This window comes from Salvelinus namaycush, chromosome 11 (genome assembly GCF_016432855.1).
Source record: "Salvelinus namaycush isolate Seneca chromosome 11, SaNama_1.0, whole genome shotgun sequence".
Lineage (NCBI taxonomy): Eukaryota > Metazoa > Chordata > Actinopteri > Salmoniformes > Salmonidae > Salvelinus > Salvelinus namaycush.
In genome coordinates, this window is record NC_052317.1 from 241,781 (window position 1) to 263,504 (window position 21,724).

Below are 21,724 nucleotides of genomic sequence, written 5' to 3' on the forward strand. Positions count from 1 at the left end.
TAGCCACTTTAAACTATGCCACTTTATGTTTATATACCCTACATTACTCATCTCATATGTATATACTGTACTCTATACCATCTACTGCATCTTGCCTATGCCGTTCTGTACCATCACTCATTCATATATCTTTATGTACATATTCTTTATCCCTTTACACTTGTGTGTATAAGGTAGTAGTTGTGGAATTGTTAGGTTAGAATAGTTGTTGGTTATTACTGCATTGTCGGAACTAGAAGCACAAGCATTTCGCTACACTCGCATTAACATCTGCTAACCATGTGTATGTGACAAATAAAATTTGATTTGATTTGAAATAGCCGAATCTACTAATTTGAAGGGGTGTCCACATAGTTTTGTGTATATACAGTGCCTTCGGAAAGTAATCAGACCTCTTGACTTTTTCCACATTTTGTTAGGTTAACAGCCTTTTTCTCAAATTAATTTGTTTTTTTCCCTCATCAATCTACACACAATACCCCACAATAACAAACGAATACTGTTTAAATGTGTACATTTTATAAAATAAAAAACTGATCACAAAAGTATTCAGACCCTTTACTCAGTACTTGGTTGAAGTTTGGCTCATCTGTATTTGGGGAGTTTCTCCCATTCTCTGCAGATCGTCTCATGCTCTGTCAGGTTGGATGGAGAGCGTTGCTGCACAGCAATTTCTAGGTCTCTCCAGAGATGTTAGATCAAGTTTAAACCTGGGCTCTAGTTGGGCCACTCAAGGACATTGAGACCTGTCCCGAAGCCATTGCCTTGACTGTGTGCTTAGGGTCGTTGTCCTGTTGTAAGGTCCTGAGCGCTCTGGATCAGGTTATCATCAAGGATCACTATGTACTTTGCTCCGTTCATCTTTGCCTCGATCCTGACTAGTCTCCCAGTTCCTGCCGCTGAAAAACATCCCCACAGCATGATGCTGCCACCACCATGCTTCACCGTAGGGATGATGCCATGTTTCCTCCAGACTTGACGCTTGGCGTTCAGGCCAAAGAGTTCAATCTTTGTTTCATCAGACCAGAGAATCTTGTTTCTCATGGTCTGAGTGTCTTTAGGTGTCTTTTGGCAAACTCCAAGCAGGCTGTCATGTGCTTTTTACTGAGCAGTGGCTTCCGTCTGGCCACTACCATAAAAGCCTGATTGTTGGACTGCTGCAGAGATGGTTGTCCTTCTGGAAGGTTCTCCTATCTCCAGAGGAACTCTGGAGCTCTGTCCTAGTGACCATCGGGTTCTTGGTCACCTCCCTAACCAAGGGCCTTCTCCCGCGATTGCTCAGTTTGGCCCGGCGGCCAGCTCTAAAAAGAGTCTTGGTGGTTCCAAACTTATTTCCGTTACCTTCTTAGGGCTGCAATCCCGGTAACGGGATCGATATGACAACAGCCAGTGAAAGTGCAGGGCGCCAAATTAAAAAAACAGAAATCTCATAATTAAAATTCCTCAGACATACATGTGTTTTATACCATTTTAAAGGTAATCTTGTTGTTAATCCCACCACAGTGTCCGATTTCAAATAGGCTTTTCAGCGAAAGCACCACAAACGATTGTTAGGTCACACCAAACCACAATAAGCACAGCCATTTTTCCAGCCAAAGATAGGAGTCACAAAAAGCACAAATAGAGATAAAATTAATCACTAACCTTTGATGATCTTCATCAGATGACACTCATAGGACTTCATGTTACACAATACATGTATGTTTTGTTTGATAAAAGTTCATATTTATATAAAGAAATCTGAGTTTACATTGGCGCGTTACATTCACTAGTTCCAAAAACATCCAGTGATTTTGCATAGCCACATCGTTTCAACAGAAATACTCATCATAAATGTAGATGATAATACAAGTTATACACATGGAATTATAGATATACCTCTCCTTAATGCAACCGCTGTGTCAGATTTCAAAAAACTTTACGGAAAAAGCAAACCATGCAATAATCTGAGATGGCGCTCAGAACAATAGTCAAATTAGCCGCCATGTTGGAGTCAACAGAAACCAGAAATTACATGATAAATGTTTCCTTACCTTTGATGATCTTCATCAGAATGCACTCCCAGGAATCCCAGGTCCTCAATAAATGCTTGATTTGTTCGATAATGTCCGTTATTTATGTCCAATTAGCTACTTTTGTTAGCGTGTTTGGTAAACAATTCCAAAGTCAAGAATCGCGCTCCCTAAAAGCTGATGAAATGTCCAAAAGTTCAGTAACAGTCAGTAGAAACATGTCAAACGATGTATTGAATCAATCTTTAGAATGTTGTTAACATAAATCTTGAAGAACGTTCCGACCGGAGAATTACATTGACTTCAGATGAGCGATGGAACAGAGCTCCCTCTTATGTGAACGCGCATGGTGAAAGCATGGTCAGGTCATGGCAGACCTGACTCATTTCTCTCTCATTCGGCCCCCCTTCACAGAAGAGGCATCAGACAAAGTTCTACAGACTGTTGACATCTAGTGGAAGCCGTAGGAAGTGAAAACTCATTCATGTCTCGCTGTAAATTCAATGGGATCTTGGTTGAAAATCGACCAGCCTAATAATTTCCACTTCTGATTTTTTCTCAGGTTTTTGCCTGCCATATGAGTGCTGTTATACTCAGACATAATTCAAACAGTTTTTTGAAACTTCAGAGTGTTTTCTATCCAATACTAATAATAATATGCATATATTAGCATTTATGACTGAGGAGCAGGCCGTTTACTCTGGGCACCTCTGTGCACCTTTCATCCAAGCTACTCAATACTACCCCTGCAGCCACAAGAAGTTAAGAATGATGGAGGCAACTGTGTTTCTGAAGACCTTCAATGATGCAGAAATGTTTTAGTCGTTGCTCGACACAATCCTGTCTCAGAGCTCTACGGACAATTCCTTTGACCTCATGGCTTTGTTTTTGCTCTGACATTCACTGTCAACTGTGTAGGACCTTATATAGAAGGTGTGTGCCTTTCCAAATAATGTCCAATCAATTGAATTTACCACAGGTGGATTCCAAGTTGTAGAATCATCTCAAGGATGATCAATGGAAACAGGATGCACCTGAGCTCAATTTCCAGTCTCATGGCAAAGGGTCTGAATACTTATGTAAATAAGGTATCTGTTTTTTATTTGTAATAAATTGGCAAAAATGTCTAAACCTGTTTTCGCTTTGTAGTTCTGGGGTATTGTGTGTAGATTGAGGAACATTTTATTTAATCCATTTTAGATTAAGGCTGTAACGTAACATTGTGGAAATAGGGAAGGGGTCTGAATACTTTCTGAATGCACTGTATATGAAAAATTCAGTCACTAATCTCGGTTAACTCGAACAAAAATGTCTCATTGTTGGAAATTCAGATTCAATGTCTCCACTCTCGCAAACGGAAAAGCCCCCCTTCGAAATTGTCACCTGTGTTTATCATTCGTGTGTATAAAGTAGAGAATGAGACTCAACATGGAAGTGCGTGAGGAGGATATTTGGCACTGCTATTTAGAATCATAGCATTGTCCCATTCCATCCCTTCGTTTAAGCCACTGCAACAGTTGTTTAAAATTAGTTGCACTTTTCGTCCAAATATTGTTTTTTAAATTTGAGTCCCGACTGAATGTTCTAGGCTACTCAATGCATTGTTATTGGCGCTAATGAATACAATTACATTTCTAAAGGAGTCAAATAATTTGTAGGAAAACGTTTTGTCGTCATTGTGATGTCATCAGATTGACCTTGGATGTAGTATAACATTAGCTAACTAGCTATGATTGAGGTTAAAGTATACAGTATACCACAAAACATGCATGCTCCAGTTTTCACGCAAAAGTTTCACGACTAGGTGAAAAATCGATATGCAAAAAACACATTTCCAATTCACACGTGTATAATCCAAACACAAATGTGTGAAATACGACAAATATAAGCTCCCACCTAATAATAAGCTCCCACCCACGTAAAGTTTAGTTTTTATAAATGTCAACTTTTAATATAATAATAATTAATAATATATAATTATTATTATTTTAAAAGTTTGCATTTATAAAAACTAAACTTGACGCGGGAATGTGCTTAGCTTCCTGCAAACTTTAGGTAAATATATACTGAAAAGACAAAAAAAAGATTTTTTTTGCATTATACAATAGCTATTATTAATATCTATTATCAATTTCATTTCCATGATCATTGCAGAATAAATTCTTTACCTTTTCTAACTGTGATGGTTTCATACTCGTGATGTAGCCTACTTTACAGTAGTAAATAGATACACTAATTCAAGTATTTTGCTCTAACATTGCAGCATATTTTGTTTCTGGAAAAAGTCAACGCAAACGTTATAGAATTCAAATGATCTGTTTACAGGTCCACAACATTTTGCAATTGTTGTTTTTTTAAATTCTGAAAATGTCGCAGTTAAAGTTATCAAATTTGGCAACACTTCCAGAGACGTTTGATTAAGTTCGCCATTGCTATTTCCTTTAGAAACTGCCATGGCCTAATTCCAATACTTTTTGTCACCATAAAAGATGAATGCTGGGTGTTTTTCAAGCAAAGTTTTTATGCTTATTCATGCCCGCACAGTTTCAGGACAGGTCTGATTTATAACTGTAAACATGTTATTTTGATAACACTATAGCTTATGATTGTCAGCCCAACATTCTTTTTTACTCTAGTTTAGTGTCTGGTGAATGTCTGTTTAAATGTCACACCACGTTTTATTCTTTATCAAGTTAAATATATATGTAATGGCGACTGTTGCGCCTCACCTTCTTATTCATTACTTTAGTTTAACACCAGCTGTCATGTGTATTCATGCTTTTATTGAGGTTAACCTGGTCAAAGGAATGTAGCATGAGTACTGGCAGTGTGGATGTGTTTTGTTTCTTTCCTCTTTTTAGCAAAGTAGCTTTAGTTAAAATACCTCATTGCCATATGATTATACAGGCAATAGAACAATGCCTTGGATTCCTAGGAAACATATCAGAAAAACACTTTTTCCCCGTGATTGTTGTTTGCTGGTGATGGGAATTTCATTATTGTTATGCTAATACAGTGAGTGTGACTTTTTTTCAGCATACATATTTATTTTCAGAGATTGGTTAACGTTATGAAAATTCTCCTCTTGTCTCATCCAGGTCTTGGTTTCAGTATAGCAGGGGGAGTGGGGAACCAGCACATCCCAGGGGACAACAGCATCTACGTCACCAAAATCATCGAAGGAGGAGCTGCGCACAAAGACGGGAGGCTACAGATAGGAGACAAACTTCTGGCTGTAAGATCACTATTTCCATTTCCATCGTCCTTCATTCCACTCATTTAGTTACATGGTCATTATTACAGATACATCAACGAGTAACTAATTAAGTACCTCAGAGCCCTTGCATTAAGGCTTCACCATTTCAATGAGACAGGATTGGTGAGTGTTTTGACACATTTGTGTTTTTTATGTTACTGTTACTGTTGTGTGTTTCCATATTTGAGTGTGCAGCTCCCTGTAATATAAAGTTTGTATGATATGTTTTGAGGGTGCACCTTTAACCTCTCTGGGATATGTGGGACGGTAGCGTCCCACCTGGCCAACATCCTATGAAAATGCAGAGCGCCAAATTCAAATAAATGACTATAAAAATGTAACTTTCATGAAATCACACATTCAATATAACAAATTAAAGCTACACTTGTTGTGAATCCAGCCAACGTGTCAGATTTCAAAAATGCTTTACGGCGAAAGCAAACAATGCTATTATCTGAGGATAGCACCCCAGCTAACAATCACAGACCATCATATTTCAACACTCCCAGCGCAACACAAAACGCAGAAATAAAGATATAATTCATGCCTTACCTTTGACGAGCTTCTTCTGTTGGCACTCCAATATGTCCCATAATCATCACAAATGGTCCTTTTGTTCGATTAATTCCGTCGATATATATCCAAAATGTCCATTTATTTGGCGCGTTTGATCCAGAAAAACACCGGTTCCAACTTGCACAACGTGACTACAAAATATCTCAAAAGTTACCTGTAAGCTTTGTCCAAACATTTCAAACTACTTTTGTAATACAACTTTAGGTATTTTTTTACGTAAATAATCGATAAAATTGAAGACGGAATGATCTGTGTTCATTACCGGAGGAAAACAATGCTAATGTCGTGTCTTTGCTATCGTTAAATTGAAGACTTATAGTTTTTATCAAAGATTCCTGTAATTAGGGATTACGCGATCACTTGAGTAATAACGCAACTAATTAACTATGAATTCGAGGGCACCAGGGAAAGTTATTAGATTACAAAGTTATAATTTCCCAATATAACCTTTCAGATATTTTCATATCTGATCAATAGTCTTCTAATTAATGATTTACCTCACGTTAGTCTCATTCCAAACGTCGTAAATTGTTGATTATCTGCACGAACCCAGTCTTCACTATGAGTCATCCATACATCAATTGTCTTAAATCATTTATTTATTACTAACTAATTAATTCACAGAAATGCACAAACAAACAAACAAACTTAAAATAGTTACATGAAATGATGGGAGAAATATGCCCTAGGGGGCTAAACCGGCATGGCGGCTCGTTAGACAAAAGGGAGAATGGGGGGTCGATTCAGAAGTCACTACAGAGTATACTCTTTATAACAATTGACATGCTAATCCTTACACATGAACGCTCACTCATTCGGGAACAATTGCAATCAATATATATATAGTTACGCTCTGTGTGTGTCGTCTTGATCGTTGGACAGAAGTTTGTTTTGGTTGGAGTTCCTTCTGTCTCGGTTATTGTGGATAGTTCAGTGACATTCGTTATAGAATGGATGTTTCGGCGGTTGTCTTTCTTCGCGTTCAATGATACCGAATTCCTAGCTGCAGACTAGTAGTCAATATCAAAGACTTGTTCTTATTCGGCTAAGAGTTTAACCAAGTGGTATGGTTAAAGATTCAGCAATGGTACTCAACCTTCGTTCTCCTCCTGGAGAAAAAACATGGTCTAATGGTAATTTCTCAGAGTTGGCTTTTATTCAGATAGCAGGAAGGGGCTGTCCTTGATGTCTGACCCAACTGGCTCAGGGGCGGGTCCTCGGGTTTAGTTCAAATCAAAAAGGGATTTATATTTTTCTTAATTAAACAGTCCAAAATCATATTACACAATTATACAAACAGTATCATACTCACTCATTTATTTTATACAACAAACCGATGTAAACCTCATATCTGAGGTTATTATATAAACAGCGGTATGGTAATGTAGTCCCACAGTCTCTCATGAGTTTCCCACGTGGTGGCCAATGGGCATGTTAATAGCTGGACTCTCCACCGATCTTTCTTTTATACTTTTGCAGGAACATGAAATATGTTCGTACCTCAAGTTCTGTGAGGTGGGAGAAAATTCCTTTGTCCTGAAAGTTTACCCTCTGTCTAATACTGTTGGGCCATGAGGAGATTCTCAGGAATTTACGACCTCTCTGTGACCACAGCATGGGTTGAAAGGGCAGGGAAAGGCAGGGAGAGGGGGATGGGGTTTGCAATACCCAAGCAGGCGACGTCATGACACTAACAAACAGTACACTTCACTGGAGCCTCATTCTGAACATGGCTACTTCTTCATTTCTCAAAGGAAAAACCTCAACCAATTTCTAAAGACTGTTGACATCCAGTGTAAGCGATAGGAACTGCAGGAAGGTCCCTTAGAAATCTCGATTCCCAATGAAAACCCATTGAAAAGAGAGTGACCTCAAAAAAAAGAAAATCAGAATGGTTTGTCCTCGGGGTTTTGCCTACCAAATAAGTTATGTTATAGTCACAGACATGATTCAAACAGTTTTAGAAACTTCAGAGTGTTTTCTATCCAATACTAATAATAATATGCATATATTAGCATATGGGACTGAGTAGGAGGCAGTTTACTCTGGGCACGCTTTTCGTCCAAACGTGAAAATGCTGCCCCCTACCCTAGAGAAGTTAAAGTAGATATCTGCACTTGCCTCATCATTTTTTTAACTTCTGAATTAATTCAATGTTCCCCTTTATTCTTGAAGAATATAACTTAGAAATGCCTCATGAACTTTAGTTCAACTGCCATCAGAACCCAAAATATAAGCTTATTCAACCCATAAGAGTCTAAGCCCTGCTCCATTCGGACCCTACAGACAATTTTGTGAGAAGAGATTTTCGAGATGTCTCATGGTATGACAAACACCACTCTAGCTCTGTCACCTTTTATCGCAGATGTGGAAGTGCGACATCAGCGGATGCGTTTGGAGTGAGACGCATCCAATGCAACAACAAAAAATATTTGTATTTATTTTGCTAACTAGATTCCCGCAGGGGTGCAGACACTGACTCTAGGGAGTTAACTCCAATGTTGATAAGTAAATGGAAACAAGCACTTTATACCCCTCAAAACATGGTTAAAACTATAATGTTAATATCATGAATGCTCAGTACTTGCATCCATAGTGTCTATGAATTTCAGTGGTTACATTTCTCCAGCCCTATCCCTCAGCTTTTTACCAAAACGGGAGGTGAGTTCGCTTCGTTTCAACTGCTGATTGCCGTTTTAACTGTGTTTTACAAATGTGTACATTCACGTCTGATCTCACATCAATAAGTGTAAACTTGTCCGAGTGGTCCATACAACGTGTGTGTATATCTGTCTCTGTGCAGGTGAACAGTGCTTGCCTTGAGGAGGTGAGCCACGAACACGCTGTGACTGCCTTGAAAAACACCCCCGACGTGGTCTACTTGAAAGTAGCAAAACCCAACAGTGTCTTCATGAATGACAGTTTCGCCCCGCCTGACATCACCAACTGTGAGTTTCCACTTTGTGAGTTTCCACTGTCTTTCCCCTTTGTGACTTTCTACTTTGACTTTCCACTGCGAGTTTCCACCTAGTGAGTACATCCCCTTTGTGAGTTTCCACATTTGATAAATTGTTATGAGGGTCGTCCACCTCACTCCTCAGGTGAAACCTCTGCCTCAATATATACACTATCCTGCTGCCTACAGAATGGTATTCTAAAACAACTTAACCTTGTGAGTAGGAATTGGTATTGTAATCTGAGGGTTATTCCAATTCCCTCATATTTAAGTGAATCTCTGACTTCATTCCAACAAAAAAATGGAAATAGCCAATAGCCTGTGTCAGAGAAAAGTTTGAACAACAATCCCTGTAGTGACATTAACAGCTATTCCCCTAATCACATATTGTGGGGGGAAAAGGAGTCCCCAAACGATCAAAAACCAATTTGCGAAAATGATGAAATGTGGAAAAGAGAATAGCAGCACCCTGTCGTTTTCCCAGTACAGGGTCGGTAGGAGAAAGTGTGTCAGATGGCTGACGCCCAATGGGAGGCGGTGGCTACAGCACCAGGCACCATATTGATTGGCGCTGCTGGCTAGCGGCAGAGCCCGCGGGGGCACTAACAACCCACTAGAAGAGAGGGCTCAAACTCATATCGATTGGACACATCTGAACAAACCACCCCCTCACAGGACAACTCACACACCCACATGCCCCCTGCAGCCATCAGGCCAGGGCCTAGCAAAGTGATTTTCTAAGTATTGACTATGACAATTCCATGTCAATTCTATCAGCCCGGGAGTTTCATTGATATCCCAATTTAGAAATTGATGGGAAAAAATAAAATAAAATAACTGGCTCTTTAGTTCTGGAACTGGAATTCATAATTTAATTCATTTCCTGAAATCAGTTTAATTGGAATTGAATTGAGCCCTGTCTTTTTTAACACATACATCCTTCAGTATTCTTTGAATGGCTTGTTTCAAAGTCAAAATCAAGGTGACGCACTACAATCCCTTCAGTGCAAATAAGTGGTAGAGGACTACTTCGGTTTGCTTCTGAATGTTTGATTGTGATCCAAGGACAGAAGGTGAATCCTTGGTCAGATTACTGCTGGATTCAGTGTTGTGACACAAGGGCAGTTTGAACTACCTGAGACTGAAGATGTAACATTGGTGGTTGGATCAGTGTCTGTCTAAAGGCAGACCAAAACCATGTGGCAATGTAGTGATGAAAGGGACCTTGCACTTGCACCTTTCACTTAGCTAGTATTGCTTCAGTAGACATCTAGCTGTGTAGAATGTAAGCAGTCTTAAAGTGATCAAAAGCACAACATGGTTAATCATCTTCTGTAGCAAAAGCAGTGTTGCCTCAAAAGATTAGCCAAAGACACCTACGATAAGGCCGTCAAGCACCATCACCAAGTTGATTTTCTCAAGGGACCGTTGGAATCAGTGACTGCATCCACCTTGGTGCTCCGCTCTCTTAAAACCTTCTAACTAGAGCCTAACTGATCCATCCAATACTATCATAGATTCCCACTGACAAGGATTCTGTAATGTTGCATGCGTCCCAAAAAGCACCCTATTCCCTATATAGTGCAGTACTATTGACCAAGTCACATGGGGCCCTGGTCATGAGAAGTGCACTACGAAGTTGCTGTCATGAAGCACAGGCTTAGAGGCGTGAAGGGCGAACAGCAAAATGAAATCACGTGGTCACCGCTGCTTTCTCCGTCCCCACCCCCCACGCTAATCCAGACGGCAATACACTAATGCAGAGGACAGGAGGGGAGTGCAGCCATATGTATAATGATGTCCTGCCAGGACGCGTGGTGGAAGATCTGAGCCGGAGTTAATGAATGAGAAATAATTATGTTTAGTGTCGCACAATAGCTCAATCATGGGAGGCTTTAGGAAAAAGGGGAAATAATTGTGCGGATGGGCCCTATGGTGCGCTACCGCATCCCCTCAACCTCTTGTTCCTTGTTATCATAAGCACCGATTGCGCTGATTGGATCAGAGAAGAGGAGGGTGGGAGGGGGACACACAAATTAAGTGGTCATCGAAGTGAGGGTTTATTTCCTGTTGCCTTTGAGAAAGAATGACAGTATATGCCGTGCAGTGTTCAATCGCTGTCTGTGTATTGAGGCCTACTGAATATTTGATATGAAGGGCAAGCACAAAACGTTGATTATGTCTACTGTTAGTGGGTCTTTGTTTTACCCAGTATTTCAATGAAAAATATGACTTCATGTAGGTAATTTTGTCACTAGATAGATTTCTATTAATGCATAATTTTAATTTCGGGCCTTTGCGCTTTAAACCCTCAAGGGATTTGGCAGAATTAGCACAGCACTTAACTACAATATTTTTTGGTGTTGATAATGAATTCTATCACAAAGTCAGTATTACACTTGTTCATGTCTTCATTCTTTTTCGATGTACACTACATTACCAAAAGTGTGTGGACACCTGCTCGTTGAAGCCCTCTCTTTTATTGGGTAACACTTTGTGACACCCAGCATCATAACATGTTATGACATGATCATAACCATGTCAGAGTATGTTATAACAGCTTGCATAACTTGTCATAAACTATTTTAATATGGTCATAACACTTTCATGACCCATATATTTAGACCTGTTGTGACATATATTGTGTTGTTTTATGGCTGTTTATGACACATTTGTCAAAACCTACCACACATTCCATTACACCATAGCCTACGTGTCAACAGAATGTTTGTTTTATTTTTTATTTACCATCATTTCCCATTTTAGCCAATTCAATTGCGGTCATTCTGTTGCTGATTTTTCAGTCATTCTATTGCGGATTTTGTAAGAGTGTACAAGGTAAAAAAAATAAAAATAAAAGACTAAATAATTAATTTCAACAAAGGATTTAAGAAACAAACTTTCAAACGAAAAGGAAACTTCTTGACATGGAGGAAACTCATTTGAATAAGTGTGGGTTTTGACACTTCTGTAGGTTTCATAACCAGCCATAAAATAACACAATATACAGTGCATTTGGAAAGTATTCAGACCCCTTCTCTTTTTCCACATTTTGTTACGTTTCAGCCTTATTCTAAAATTTATAAAAATATTTTATTCCTTATCAGTCTACACACAATGCCCCATAATGACTAAGCGAAGAACTGTTTTTTAGAAATGTTTGCTAATTTATAAAAAACAACTTTAAAAAAACATACCTTTTAGTAGTGTATTAGATAAGTATTCAGACCCTTTGCTATGAAACTCAAAATTGAGCTCAGGTGCCTCCTGTTTCCATTGATCATTCTTGAGATGTTTCTACAACTTGATTGGAGTACAACTGAGGTTAAATTCAATTGATTGGACATGATTTGTAAAGGCAGACACCTGTTGAGAGTGCATGTCAGAGCAAAAACCAAGCCATGAGGTCGAAGGAATTGACCGTGGAGCTCTGAAACAGGATTGTGTTGGGGAACAGATCTGGGGAAGAGTACCAAAACATTTCTGCAGCATTGAAGGTCCCAAGAACACAGTGGCCACCAACACTCTTCCTAGAGCTGGCTGCCCGGCCAAATTGAGCAATCGGGGGAGAAGGGCCTTGGTCAGGGAGGTGACCAAGAACCCGATGGTCACTCTGACAGAGCTCCAGAGTTGCTCTGTGGAGATGGGAGAAACGTCCAGAAGGACAACAATCTCTGCAGCAGTCCACCAATCAAGCCTTTATGGTAGAGTGGCCAGACAAAAGCCACTTCTCAGTGAAAGGCATGTGGTAGCCCGCTTGGAGTTTGCCAAAAGGCACCTAAAGGACTCTGACCATGAGAAATAAGATTCTTTGGTCTGATGCAACCAAGATTGAACTCTTTGGCTTGAATGCCAGGCGTCATGTCTGGGGGAAACCTGGCACCATCCCTACGGTGAAGAATGGTGGTGGCAGCAGCATGCTGTGGGAATGTTTTTCAGCGGCAGGTACTGGGAGACTAGACAGGATCAAGTGAAAGATGAACTGAGTAAAGTACAGAGAGCCCAGACTTTAACCCGATCGAACGTCTCTGGAGAGACCTGAAAATAGCTGTGCAGCAAAGCTCCCCATCCAACCTGACAGAGCTTGAGAGTATCTGCAAAGAAGAATGGGAGAAACTACCCAAATACAGGTATGCCCATCTTCTAGTGTCATACCCAAGAAGACTCGAGGCTGTAATCGCTGCCAAAGGTGCTTGAACAAAGTACTCAGAAAATGGTTCAATCATAGCTAGCTAACATTAAGCTATAGCTAGCCAAGCAAATGGCTCTGAGATATGAATAATAGGATCATACACGTAACGTTAGCTAGCTAGCTAACAGTACACTTTAACTTGAAATGAAACCACTTTCTGTCAAAATTAGAAATGTATCTTACCCGTATAAGACGTGTCTCCTGTGTGATGCCATGGTTGCCCTAGGTTTGAAGATGTAATCCGGAGACAGGTGTTTTCTCCATCTCCTTACTCGAATTCCACTGATTTCAAAACTCGGTCCTCCAGAAAGTGGAGAGCAACACTTATGCAGTTTTACTACATGATAAATTTTTAAAAGAAGCTGCTTTAGAAACGATTACTAAGACATACTGACCACCTCAAATAGACAGAAGCGTGCTCTGACACACCAATCCAAGCTAATCTCTTGGCATGTCCAGCCCACTCATTATCTCAGCCAATCAAGGCTAGTGCGATGGTTGCTGTTTTTCTGTGGCTAAACCATCTAGGCTGGTAATTTAACAATTGTTTTTCTATTTACAGATGGCATACAAGTTTGTTATTAAGGCATGTTAAAGTTCACATGTTCGAGAAGGCATTTCTGCAAAACACATTTTGATAAAAAATAAAATGTTAATGTTCAAACTGCTCTCCTGTGAAGTAGTGACCCGCGACATACGCCTAGTTTCCTGAAACAGGTCTCAAATGGTTTCATAGGTAGACAGAAGAGCAACAATGACAGCATCTCCGTTCAGTTAATAAGATGTTTTAACTGTGCAAGAGGTTAAGAGCATGGTCTGGCCAACTGACTTTGATGACATGACAAACGTGTTAGTAGGCGGTCATGAGAGAGATGACATAGTGCCTTCAGAAAGTATTCACACTCCTTGACCTTTTCCACATTTGTGTTACAACCTGCATTTAAAATTGATTACAATTAAATTTTGTCACTGATCTACACACATTACCCCATAATACCCCGAAGTGGAATAAATTATTAGGAATTAATACAAAATAAAGCTGAAATGTCTTGAGTCAATAAGTATTCAGCCCCTTTGTTTTGGCAAGCCTAAATAACTTTGAGTTAAAATATGCTTAACAAGTCACAAGGAGTTGCATGGACTAACTCTGTATGCAATAATGGTGTTTAACATGATTTTTGAATGACTACCCTGTCTCTATACCCCACACATACAATTATGGAGTTTTTCAGGATAAAAAAAGAAACAAAATATAGCTAAGCACAAGGATAATCTGGTTATCTGCATTTCATCATACACTGGGAGATGAATTCACCTTTCAGCAGGACAATAACCTAAAGCACAAGGCCAAATCTACACTGGAGTTGCTTACCAAAAACACAGTGAATGTTCCTGAGTGGCCAAGTTACAGTTTTGACTTTCAATCTGCTTGAAAATCTATGGCAAGACCTGAAAATGGTTTTGTTCCAATGATCAACAACCAATTTGACAGAGCTTGAAGAATTTTGAAAAGAATAATGGGCAAATGTTGCACAATCCAGGTGTGGACAGCTTTTAGAGAATATATTATTGTTACATTTCTGATGTAATAAAAAAATGTTTTACAAATTAATATTTTGCTTGCCCCTAAACAGCTGTTTGTCATAGGAGGTGAAGACAGAGATGAGCTGTAAGTGTCTTCACATTAAAAAATAATCTAATGTATTGGTCACGTACACATATTTAGCAATGTTATTGCAAGTAGCGAAATTGTGTTCCAACAGTGCAGTAATATCTTAACAATTCACAACAATACACACAAATCTAAAAGTAAAAGAATGGATTTAAGAAATATCTAAATATTAGGACGAGCAATGTCAGAGTGGCATTGAATAATATACAGTAGAATACAGTATATACATATGAAATGTGTAAAGCAGTGTGTAAACATTAGTAAAGTGACTAGTGTTCCATTTATTAAAGTGACCAGTGATTCCATGTCTATGTACATAGGGCTGCGGCCTCTAAGGTGCAAGGTTGAGTCACCAGGTGGTAGCCGTGGTAGCCGGATAGTGATGGATATTTAACAGTCTGATGGCCTTGAGATAGAAGCTGTTTTTCAGTCTCTCGGTCCCAGCTTTGATGCACCTGTACTGACCTCGCCTTCTGAGGTGAACAGGCCGTGGCTCGGGTGGTTGATGTCCTTGATGTTTTTTGGCATTCCTGGCCACACAGTCATGGGTGATCAAGGTGTACAGGAGGGTGCTGAGCACGCACCCTTGTGCTGAGAATCAGCGTAGTGGAGGTGTTGTATCCTACCATCACCACCTGGTGGTGGCCCGTCAGGAATTCCAGAACCCAGTTGCTAAGGGCAGCAAGTCTGGGAGCAAGACATCGGTGTCCACGACGTGGCTTGTTTTCCCTTTGTAATCCGTGATTGTCTGTAGACCCTGCCACGTCTCGTGTCTGAGCCGTTGAATTGCGACTACACTTTCTCTGTACTGAAGTTGTACCTGTTTGATTGCCTTACTGAGTGAATAACTGCACTTTGCCGTGGTTAACTATGGTGGTTTGCCCTTTCAGTTTTGCGTGAATGCTGCAACGATTTTTGGTTTGGGTAGGTTTTAATAGTCACAGTGGGAACCATATCCCCTTTCCACTTCCTGATGATTTCAGTCACCGTGTCCGTGTATACGTCAGTGTTATTCTCAGAGGCAACCTGGAACATATGTGACCCGTTTCAGGAAACTAGGCGTATGTCGCGGGTCACTACTTCACAGGAGAGCCGTTTGAACCTAAACTTTTAATTTTTTTCATTTTTGGGGGGGGGGGGGGGCAGAAATGCCTCCTCGAACATGTGAACTTTCATGTGCCTTAATAACAAACTTGTATGCCAAATTACGAGCCTAGTTGGTTAAGCCACATAAAAAGTCAGCAACCTTCCCACTAGCCATGATTGGCTGTGATAATGAGTGGGCTGGACATCCCGCGAGATGAGTTTGGATTGGTCTGCCATATAGCATGCCTCTGTCTTTGAGCTGGTCAGTATGTAAAGGTAATCCTGTCTAACGCGGCTTTTTTTTAAATGTATCGCGTGGTAAAATTTTACAAAAGACTCCACTGTGCAAGTATCCATTTCAATAGAAAGTCACTGCAACAGCTGTTTTAGGGAACTCTGGTCTGAGTGTGCCAGAGTGCAGAATAACTGATGAATTTACGAACGCTCAACACCGGTTGAATATGACCAGTGTCAGTAAACGTCAGCAAAAAAGCATAATTTAATTGTTGTCAGGAGCACAGTTAGTCACCAACGCTCTGGATAACATGAAAACAGCCTAACCAGCTCTTCTAGGGCGAGTAAAATGGTCAGAGTTTTAGTGGGGGCTAAAGTTTATGATAATTCTTATGGCATTGCACACGGTTAGTGTGAACCAGAGTGACTTGACACAACAATGGGCCAAGCAACGGAAACGACACAGGACGTCTTATTTAATGAAAGGGGTTGCAGTCTGCCGTGAAGCATTCGTCTATGTATACGGGTAAGAGTCTAGCTACAGTTTCAGTTATTATACGTTTTGAATTTTGTCAAAGTTATTTTCATTGCAAGTTAAAGCTTACTGTTAGCTAGCTAGCTGACATTGAACCTATTTGGTTAACTTTAGCTAGCTATGATAATTGGTTTGTATTGCTAGTACTCTATGGATTAGGATTATGGTTCATTGTTTAGCTAGCTACATGTCTAAACAAAAGACCCCAAGTTAAAGCTTACTGTTAGGTAGTTAGCTGACATTAGATGGCTGGCTCGCTAGCTAACATTACGTTTATGATCTGTGTGTAGTAATGTTATTTGAGAATGCCATTTCTCATTGCTAGTTATATCCTAATGTTAGCTAGCAAACTAGCTAACATTGAACCTATTTGGTTTACTTTAGCTAGCTATGACAATCGGCTTCTATGGCTAGTACTCTATGGATTAAGATTATGGTTCATTGTTTAGCTAGCATGTCTAAACAAGACTCCATTTCGTCAGATGATTACATGACCCATCAAGTTAGCCAGGTGTGTCTGACGGTGATTACGGCTGTCTATGTATAATAATGCCAAAATATTTGTATCTGGAATTTTTCTTTCAGCATCAGTAGAACACGCTTGACTCTCCTCCACCAGTCACACAAGGAGAGTGGTCTAATGCTTCCCATCAAAAAGAGAGCTGGCCCAAGCAAGCACAGGTTACACCTGAATCATGAGGACTTGCAGCGAGTGGTGAACTTCATCAACAACTACGCAGAGGATAATGCAATAGTATTACCAGGATGCCACCCAGGACATAAACACTTTGGTGGAAAGCTGCTGCCATCCCATTGTGACAAAAGCAGCAGTGTTGCGTCTCCACAAGCAATCGATGACGACACTTGGTAGGTAAAGCATTTTGATTATTTAATTGACCAATGTGATTGGCACTACTTTTATTGATCTCATATTATTTCTGTATTTTCCAGAGGTACGTATAGTTGGGCAATGTGTTATCATTTTAACTTCCACTTTCCAAGATGATGTTTCTGTATGCAGTGCTGCTGCTCTGCACATTTGTAGATAAGTGAGTGCTGCTGCTCTGCACATTTGTAAGTATGTGAAACTTACCTGATAATGATGCATTAAAAAATGCATCAACGTTTTACATTACATTTTCTTTTCATTAACTTACCTTGATGTTCTTTTGTTGTTTGCAGGTGCACTATCCTTCTGACCCTATGCAGCAAAGTCCCATCTACTTTTTAACTCCTCGCACGTGTGGCTTGTTTGAGGTCTGCTGTGAAGGAATACCACAACAAGTCAACCACTCAGTCTTCCAGAGATTTGAGACTGGGACAGAGATTCACCTTCCAGCAGGACAATGACCCTAAGCATACTGCTAAAGCAACACTCAAGTGGTTTAAGGGGAAACATTTAAATGTCTTGGAATGGCCTAGTCAAAGCCCAGACCTCAATCCAAAAGAGAATCTGTGGTATGACTTAAAGATTGCTTCAGAACCCATCCAACTTGAAGGAGCTGGAGCAGTTTTGCCTCGAAGAATGGGCAAAAATCCCAGTGGCTAGATGTGCCAAGCTTATAGAGACATACCCCAAGAGACTTGCAGCTGTAATTGCTGCAAAAGGTGGCTCTACAAACTATCGACTTTGTGGGGGTGAATAGTTATACACGCTCAAGTTTTCTGTTTTTTTGTCTTATTTCTTTGTTTGTTAAACAAGAAAAAGTATTTTGCATCTTCAAAGTGGTAGGCATGTTGTTAAAATCAAATGATACAACCCCCGCCCAAAAATATATATTTTAATAATTCCAGGTTGTAGGAAAAATGCCAAGGGGGGGGTGAATACTTTCGCAAGCCACTGTATACCATTCTGTAGCTTTGAGTCTCTACTTTTATCCAATGTAAAAATTTAAATAAAACACAATTTCATATTTTGCTACATAAGACTGATTTGAGCCGGTCGGTCACATATCCCAATCTGCGTGATCAAAACCATCTTGAAGCATGGATTCGGATTGGTCAGACCAGCGTTGAATAGACCTTAGAATGGGTACTTCCTGTATGAGCTTCTGCCTATTGGGAGGAGCAAAATTGAGGGCGGCGGAGGGCCTTGTAGACATTCCAGAAGGGAGAGTAACAATGGTTGAGAGTTTTTGAAGCGTGAGTCCAGTGGTTGTTCCAATAAAAGTTTTGTGATTATGCTGCGGTAATTTGTGGTTTAGAACAGTACCCTGCGTCACCACTTTATTGCTCCAGACCAGCGCAAGGGGGAGTTAGAGCACTGATTATGCTTTTGGGTCCTACTGTGTCACTGACAATGAATGGGTGACCTAAACCTAAATAGGAACTGATAATTGTGCACGGCTTCAGTATTACTTACTAAAACTGTTGTTACACACTAAGGTTTTTATTATTTTATTTTATTAGGATTATTTTTGGTTTCTCTTCCTCTAAAAACAGAAATAAATAATTCAAAATTACAAGCTGACTTCATTTACAAAGTAGTAACAATGTCTCACCCCATGTTCAAGAATGGCCTTTTTGTCGCTCATTTTACATTATTTGAAAAGGAAATCATCTCCAAAATATTGTTATTTTTTAAACAAAGTGATTATTATTATTATTAATTTAGAATTTTATAAAAGCCCCTTGGATATTCTCACAGATATATTATTAACCCTGTTATTAGCAGGACAACGCAGAGCGGCGCACAGAAGACAGGAGGGGGGGTTCACTCCCTTACCGAAGAGTTCACCCAGCCACACTAGGTAGCACTGAGCAACACTTTAACCCTTGTGTTGTCTTAAGGGTCAAAATGACCCACCACTATGTTTAATTAACAGCAGAGAAAACCCCGTAAATTATTTTTTTTCAACTTGAAATTTGATGACTTTCCCCAAAATTAGAAAAAGTGAAACATTGCCTTTGTTCATATTTCCATGAAAGCTGTACACCACCAGGGTACAAAGATTGTCTGAGGGTCATTTTTGACCCGGCAGTTAGAAAATAATTTACACACCACAAAAACCACAAAGACACACACACAAAATGAGAAATTGAGATTGTGTGCTACTGATTGAACTCAGACAAAACATTATTGTGCATGTGCAGCATCTCCCCTCCACGACCCCACACATGGGAGAAGACTAGTATTTTGTAGTTGAATTACTTATTGTACTGTATATAAGAATATATCACTATCTTGACAAAAAAAGTTGAAGACTGTTATTGTTTCCCTTCAATAAAATGCATTCAAAACTACTTCTGCACATTTCTGCTACTTTCTTAGGCTATACAAGTGCTATCTCTTGCTAAAAAAATGTATGTTTACACCAATGCAGTACCTTTAATAATAATATGTATCACCAATCCGACCGCCATAGGGCAGCGCACAATTGGCCCAGTGTTTATCTCTAAAAACAGAAATAAATGTTTTGACCTTTATTCAGATTACAATCGCTCACTTTTTTGTTTTTGGAAATATAAACCAATATCCAAAATATAATTATATATTTTCAAGTTGATGACACAGTAATATAGTGGTACCTACATAAAGCTGAGTGACTCACTCATTCATGGCTATGGATCAAAATAAATAAGTACCAACATTCTTTCTGATAGTCTTTAATAAAGAAATGTTTTGGTTATCCTGACCTGGATGGGGCCTCCCCAGTGGCACAGCTGTCTAAATGCAAAATTCCAGAAAATGATGTCATGGCTTAGAAGCTTCTGATAGGCTAATTGACGTCATTTGAGTCAATTGGAGGTGTACCAGTGGATATATTTCAAGGCCTACCTTCAAACTCAGTACCTCTTTGCTTGACATCATGGGAAAATCAAAAGAAATCAGCGAAGACCTCATAAAAAAAAATGGTAGACCTCCACAAGTCTTGTTCAACCTTGGGAGCAATTTCCAAACGCCTGAAGGTACCACGTTCATCTGTACAAACAATAGTACGCAAGTATAAGCACCATGGGACCACGCCCCTGTCATACCGCTCAGGAAGGAGACGCGTTCTGTCTCCTAGAGATGAACGTACTTTGGTGCGAAAAGTGCAAATCAATCCCAGAACAACAGCAAAGGACCTTGTGAAGATGCTGGAGGAAATAGGTACTAAGTATCTATATCCACAGTAAAACGAGTCCTATATCGACATAACCTGAAAGGCCACTCAGCACGGAAGAAGCCACTGCTCCAAAACCGGCATAAAAAAGCCAGACTACGGTTTGCAACTGCACATGGGGACAAAGATCGTACTTTTTGGAGAAATGTCCTCTGGTCTGATGAAACAAAATAGAACTGTTTGGCCATAATGACCATTGTTATGTTTGGAGGAAAAAGGGGGAGGTTTGCAAGCCGAAGAACACCATCCCAACCGTGAAGCACGGGGGTGGCATCATCATGTTGTGGGGGTGCTTTGCTGCAGTAGGTGCTGGTGCACTTCACAAAATAGATGGCATCATGAGGTAGGAAAATGATGTGGATATGTTGAAGCAACATCTCAAGACATCAGTCAGGAAGTTAAAGCTTGGTCGCAAATGGGTCTTCCAAATGGACAATGTCCCCAAGCATACTTCCAAAGTTGTGGCAAAATGGCTTAAGGACAACAAAGTCAAAGTATTGGAGTGTGCATCACAAAGCCCTGACCTCAATCCCATAGAAAATGTGTAGGCAGAACTGAAAAAATGTGTGCGAGCAAGGAGTTACACCAGCTCTGTCAGGAGGAATGGGCCAAAATTCAGCCAACTTTTGTGGGAAGCTTGTGGAAGGCTACCCGAAACGTTTGACCCAAGTTAAACAATTTAAAGGCAATACTAACAAACACTAATTGAGAGTATGTACACTTCTGACCCACTGGGAATGTGATGAAAGAAATAAAAGCTGAAATAAATAATTCTCTCTAGTATTATTCTGACATTTAACATTCTTAAAATAAAGTGGTGATCCTAACTGACCTAAGACAGGGAATTTTTACTAGGATTAAATGTCAGGAATAGTGAAAAACTAAGTTTAAAGGGCTAAGGTGTATGTAAACTTCCGACTTCAGCTGTACTATGTTCTTACTAAAAAGTTTTAAAGTTCTCTATTACAGCCACTATTGAAGGCTATCAAATGCTTCTCAAAAATGTCCTCTGGTGGTCAAACTAGCACTAACTAGCATTAACGGTACCAGTGGTTTGCACTTAAATAACGTGCCGTAGAATTCTGCCTCACCATGGTAC

The 21,724-nt window shown here is 39.8% G+C and overlaps 1 protein-coding gene and 1 long non-coding RNA gene across 14 annotated transcripts in view; both read left to right on the forward strand.

Annotated features, from left to right (window-relative positions):
* Positions 1 to 21,724, forward strand: part of LOC120055693 (disks large homolog 1-like) — a 234,941-nt gene that overhangs the window by 151,850 nt on the left and 61,367 nt on the right. For all 12 annotated transcript variants that reach the window (XM_039003593.1, XM_039003595.1, XM_039003592.1 and 9 more), the window contains 2 exons: positions 5,111 to 5,247; positions 8,648 to 8,792. In XM_039003593.1, the coding sequence (XP_038859521.1) occupies positions 5,111 to 5,247; positions 8,648 to 8,792 (282 nt within the window). The remainder of the gene's footprint in view (positions 1 to 5,110; positions 5,248 to 8,647; positions 8,793 to 21,724) is intronic.
* LOC120055695 lies at positions 12,879 to 17,902 on the forward strand. 2 transcript variants are annotated; one of them, XR_005477717.1, is made up of 4 exons: positions 12,879 to 12,930; positions 17,105 to 17,386; positions 17,471 to 17,593; positions 17,702 to 17,902. It is a non-coding gene; the product is annotated as an uncharacterized LOC120055695 (long non-coding RNA). The 2 variants fall into 2 exon arrangements; XR_005477716.1 differs by lacking the exon at positions 12,879 to 12,930 and having other exon boundaries at positions 16,656 to 17,386.